At 39.5% G+C, this 6,000-nt stretch overlaps 1 protein-coding gene across 1 annotated transcript; it reads right to left on the minus strand.

Moving 5' to 3' along the window:
* Nucleotides 1-814: 814 nt before the first annotated feature.
* Nucleotides 815-6,000, minus strand: LOC131361521 (zinc finger protein 84-like). Its single transcript, XM_058402680.1, has 7 exons — nucleotides 5,868-6,000; nucleotides 5,584-5,751; nucleotides 5,389-5,487; nucleotides 4,510-4,683; nucleotides 3,430-3,591; nucleotides 2,624-2,776; nucleotides 815-2,344 (listed from the first exon to the last, which is right to left on the minus strand). The coding sequence occupies exons 2-7, from the start codon at nucleotides 5,729-5,731 to the stop codon at nucleotides 2,121-2,123; spliced, it is 960 nt and encodes a 319-aa protein (XP_058258663.1). The 5' UTR covers nucleotides 5,732-5,751; nucleotides 5,868-6,000; the 3' UTR covers nucleotides 815-2,120.

Consider the following 6,000-nt stretch of genomic DNA (forward strand, 5'->3'; position numbering starts at 1 on the left):
CCATTCCTGAACTATTTTTGCTTTGTGGCACGGCGCATTATCCTGCTGAAAGAGGCCACAGCCATCAGAAAATACCGTTTCCTTGAAAGGGTGTACATGGTCTGTAACAATGCTTAGGTAGGTGGTACATGTCAAAGTAACATCCACATGGATAGCAGGACCCAAGGATTCCCAGCAGAACATTGTCCGATGCAGGACACTGCCTCCATCGGCTTCTTTCCATAGTGCATCCTGGTGCCTTGTGTTCCCCTGGTAAGTGAAACAAACTGTGATGCACTGTGTATTCTGTCACCTTTCTATCAGAACCAGCATTAACTTCTTCAGCAATTTGAGCAACAGTAGCTCGTCTGTTAGATCGGATCACACGCCCAGCCTTCACTCCCCACGTGCATCAGTGAGCCTCGGCCGTCCATGACCCTGTCTCCGGTTCACCACTGTTCCTTCCTTGGACCACTTTTGATAGATACTGACCACTGCAGACTGGGAACACCCCACAAGAGCTGCAGTTTTGGAGATGCTCTGACCCAGTCGTCTAGCCATCACAATTTGGCCCTTGTCAAACTCGCTCAAATCCTTACACGTCAATTTTTCCTGCTTCTAACACATCAACTTTGACGACAAAATGTTCACTTGCTGCCTAATATATCCCACACACTAACAGGTACCATGATGAGGAGATAATCACCTGTAAGTGGTCATAATGTTATGCCTGATCGGTGTATTATATTCCTAATAATACGCACAACAGGATAAAATTCTGAATAGGTTGGATCGCTGCACAGAGTTGCAACGTTAACAGCTCTGAGAAAGAACCAGTCGGATCGTCATTTTTAAAAACCCGGTTTAATAAGGTGAAGTTCCGTACACAAATACAAACTAGGAAAGAAGGCAAAGTCATAGACATTAGAAATCTAATAATAATAATAATAATAATAACAATCCAACTAAAAACATACATACAATCAGGTGTAAAAACACTTGAATGGTTTCATTCAGTATAGCAAACTATTTATAACAACTTCTGCTGTATGTTACATTTCTTTTATTTCACTGCTTTATTTTCTACACTTGAACAAAGATAAGATGTTTTAATGTATAATGAATTTTATATCAGAAGTTGTCAGGCTGGCTAGATTAAGTGAGGTATTTCGAATAAGCCTTTAAATTATCCTTCATAGAATATCATAAAACACTTTTCACTACAACCGTATCGCCAAGAAGGCAATTAGCATTAACTAAAAATAAAGCAAAAATTAATAAATAAATTGAACATTCGAATTGAATAAATCGTGTGAATTTGCACATATTTTAGAAATAGTATTACAGAAAAAGAAAATATTTTTCCATTTTTATACTCACTAAATTTTTTTTTTTTTTTTTTTAACTGTTTTAGAGCAAAAATCTTGATCATCGAGTATGCAGTACATTTTCCTCATTCTGTTGAAAGGTGCCGAAACAGCAGGTATTACCACATGTCATTACTGAGACCTCCATTAACAGCAAAGAGCAAAGTATTTTTATATATATAGCCAGTCAGTACAGAGACCTCGGTTTGGGTCTGTAAATAACGAGCACTTGTGATATTTGTAAGTTTATTGTGCACTTTAAGTCTTGTGCTGCTCTTGTGTTACCTTGTTGGAGATTTTTAACATACTCTCTACTTTACTTAGCTCTAGCGTGCTCTGCTTCGTTATATTTACAGCTGCCGAACTAAACGCTCAGGCACACTGATGAAGCATCTTCCTAGTGTGTATCTCAGCTGCGCATTGAGGCTGTGGGACACAGAGCAGCAGTACAGCTTTTCCCTCCCCAAGCGTGTATCCTCTGTGGCTGGTTGTTCTTGAATCCTTTGCTGGCAGTAAAGCATCTTCCAGTGTGTAACAGTCTGTAAGATGTTATGACAGAAGTCTGAGCTGCACTGGGAGTTGATGTGTTCACTGTGTAAACCGTTTTCCACAGAAAATCACAGCAGTAAGGCTAAAGTCCTGTGCGTGTGTGTTCTTTGGTCGCCGTTAAGATAAGAACATTGAACAAATGCCATTATTACACTTGTAATATTTTACTCTGGTGTGTACCGTAAGTTGTGATCCTTGGGAAACATTTTTTTTTTTTCCGCCACACTACTTGCACTCGTAAGGCTTCTTTCCAGTGTGAACTCTCTGGTGTCTTCGCGCTTGTGATCGTTGTGAGAACTCTTTTCCACACTGTGTGCAGTGGTATGGTTTTTCATCTGTGTGCACATCTAAAGAACTGCTGAAACACTTACTGCACCCATGTTTTCTGGGGGACCTTTTTTGGATCGTTTGCACTTCATCCTCTTGAGCAGAAGACTGGTTGAACTCGCCTGCAATTTCATGAGAGAAAAATACAATAATAAATCTGACATTCGTACAAGATGCATTTACTTTAGTGACAAGTTGGCCATTCATTTTCGAAAGTAGAAGCTATTTCTTATTTAGTCCAGATGCCGGCTGTTGCTTAAGAAACAGATTGCCATGTTCACAGCGAGGTTTACTGGGAAATAATCAGTTTGCCCAAAACGCCACATCTAGGTCCACCTTCAAAGTGATTAAGTGACAGTATCTGCGTTCATATCCAAAATATAAAAACACCAAATACTCACTGGAAGAAATCAACTTCCTGTAGCCGGATTTGTCGTTTGGTTCAGCTTCAGCCTCCCTGCCTTTTATTTTTCCACAATCCACCAGTTTCACCAAACACACCTTTAACCGAGCCTCCAGTCTCTGCTGGGCTCCATCAAACCTGCTGATTTTACCTAAAAACACACGAAAAACAGAAGAAAACATGTTCAAAAAGTGGAAAAGTGTGTTACTTTTGGACTAGACTCAGGCCTCTTATCCAGATAATCTGACCTGAAACGCCACTACATCTTCTCTTTCATTGAACGCCATATACAGTCTCTCACAAAAGTGAGTACACCCCTCACATTTTAGTAAATATTTTATTATATCTTTTCATGTGACAACACTGAAGAAATGACACTCTGCACCAATGTAAAGTAGTGAGTGTCCAGCCTGTATAACAGTGTAAATTTGCTGTCCCTTCAAAATAACTCAACACACAGCCATTAATGTCTAAACCATTGGCAACAAAAGTGAGTACACCCCTAAGTGTCAATATTTTGTGTGGCCACCATTATTTTCCAGCACAGCACTGGACATTTCCACTTAGGGGTGTACTCACTTTTGTTTCCAATGGTTTAGACATTAATGGCTGTGGGTTTGAGGGGACAGCAAATTTACACTGTTATACAGGCTGTACACTCACTACTTTACATTGTAGCAGAGTGTCATTGTTCCAGTGTTGTCATATAAAGAGATATAATAAAATATTTACAAAAATGTGAGGGGTGTACTCACTTTTGTGAGATACTGCACTTTAGGATATTATGACCCACTACATACTCACAGGAAGGAATAAAATAACTGTTTGTGGATTCAGGATCGTAAGCCTCATCTTCTGGTTCGCCTTTTCTGCTTTGTGCTTTTCTGCAATCCACCAGTCTCACTGAACTCATCTTTAATTGCGTGTGCAGTGGTTGCTGGTCTTCATCAAACCTGCTGGATTTACCTAGAAAATAAAAACAACATCTTCAACCCAAGAAAGGTTTGCTAGAGCCAGATTTTTTTATTAGTGTTTCCTACGGTTAGGGAAAACTAGACAGCTCATTTATTCAATACGATCAGCTCTAAACGTTTCACTGGACTGCATTAAACTAGCCGTACAGACCGTTCTGTCAAAAAAATAAGTGCATGATCGATAGATGTAATTTGGTGAAAATCATGTAACATTAAATCATTCGCATTGAGATGGTCTCTGCTTCTCAACCTCATGACTTTGCACTCAGTCTTATTATATTTACACACACATAACTATATTGCCAAACGTTTTGGGACACCCCTCCAAATCATTGAATTCAGGTGTCCATAAAGACATGGACGAGCGAGTTTGCTGTGGAGGAACTTTACAGAGTCCTGACCTCAACCCGTCATGCCATTTTGGAACAGGAACAAACTGTTCCAAAAAAGTTGGAAGCATGAAATTGTCCAAAATATCTCGGTATGCTGAAGCATTACGATTTCCTTTCACTGGAACTAAGGGGTCAAGCCCAACCCCTGAAAAACAACACCTGAATTCAAGAGGGGTGTCCAAAAACTTTTGGCAAAATAATGTATCTATATAACTCCTCAGTTCCCTGCCCGCAAATCAAACACAGGCCATGGCAGCATGAAAGCACAGGATCCTACCGCTGGACCACCAGGGGACTATTTATATACTAGAATTTCTATTTATTAAATTCTGCTTAGAGGCTAACTGCATTTCATTGGCATGTACTCTGCACAATGACAATAAACTGGAATCAAATCTAATCTGACATTCCGCAGCAAAATGTCACATCTAGCTTCACTTACAACAAATTCCCCAAATACTTTAGGAAACTATGACCAAATATGTTCAGATCCAAACAGAACAATTTTATATACTCACTGAAAGCAATAACTTCACTGTTGTTGCGTTCATCATCATGAGCCCTGTCCTCCGGCTCACCTTCAGCTGCTGTTCTTCTGCTTTGTATTTTTCCACAATCCACCAGTCTCACAAAACTGAGCTTTAAATGTGAGTACGGTGTCTGTTGGTCTCCATCAAACTTGCTGGATTTATCTGGAAAAACAAAGGAAACATATTCGAAATAAGCAAAGGTTGCTAAAGTAAAACGGTCATCAGAGTTCACAGAGCTGTAACTCATTTAGTCTCAGTGTTTTTCGCAAGCTTAATGTTTCACGTGAAACTATATGATTTGGCCTGTATGGAATATTTTATTTATTTATTTTTATTATTTATTTATTTTATTATTATTATTAATTGATTTTATTAACATCAGAAAAACAACTACATTTCTAGTATTAAGTATTTTTTGTTATATTTTTTACCCTCATATTCTAGTATTTTTTATTTATTACCTATGCTTGTGGATACTGCTGGAAGTTGTAAATTTCCCATTGGGATCAATCAAGTACTTGTCCATCTATCTATCTATCTATCTATCTATCTATCTATCTATCTTAAGTTGTCTTTATTTGTCACATATACATTACTGCACAGTGAAATTCTTTCTTCACATATCCCATCCTTGGGGGTTGGGGTCAGAGCACAGGGTCAGCCATGATACAGCGCCCCTGGAGCATGGTGGGTTAGGGGTCTTGCTCAAGGGCCCAATGGTGGCAGCGCTGACAATGACCCACAGCCTTAACCACTTGAGCTATCACCACCCCAACTCCTGTTCCTTGAAGAAATTATTTTGCCAAAATCCAACTTCAGTTACAATACAGGAATGATTACATGCCCCTTCTTCTGGTTCACCCTCACCTTTTTCTTTTCCGTAATCCTCCAGTCTCCCTGAACTCTTCTTTAACCGAGCCTGAAACGTCTCCTGGTCTCCATCAAACATGGTGGATTCACCTGGAACTTAAAAACACAAAGAAACCATCCAAGGCCAAGTCATACATACTGAGATATGTCCATGTGTAGTATCATCATCATCATCTTTTTCTTCCCAATTACCTCCAGCAGGAAGATTTCCCTCTGATATTATGTTTGTATTGAGTGCCTGTATTTTCCTGATGTCCACCAGTTTCACTGCACACATTTTGAAGTCTTTCACTCCCTCTGAGTCCAGACTGGCCCCTTCCTCCATACCCTGCAGTTGCATGATCTCTGTCTCGCGCACGTCTGGGAGCGTAACACAATGTTTATGATAAAATAAGGATTATTAGAAAACCGAGAGTTGGTCGTTCCACACTTTCGACAGCATGTGTAGCTTCCTTTAAAAAAAAAAACAAACTAACCTCTTTTTATGACGTATTTCTCTTCTTCCGGTCAAATAAACACAAACGCAATAGCTTGGGAAACTTCCTTTACAGCCAACAACAATAGGCAAATTAGCAAGTTTGACTTCCGGCTGAATTGCGAAAGGATTTT

This window comes from Hemibagrus wyckioides, linkage group LG11 (genome assembly GCF_019097595.1).
Source record: "Hemibagrus wyckioides isolate EC202008001 linkage group LG11, SWU_Hwy_1.0, whole genome shotgun sequence".
Taxonomy (NCBI): domain Eukaryota; kingdom Metazoa; phylum Chordata; class Actinopteri; order Siluriformes; family Bagridae; genus Hemibagrus; species Hemibagrus wyckioides.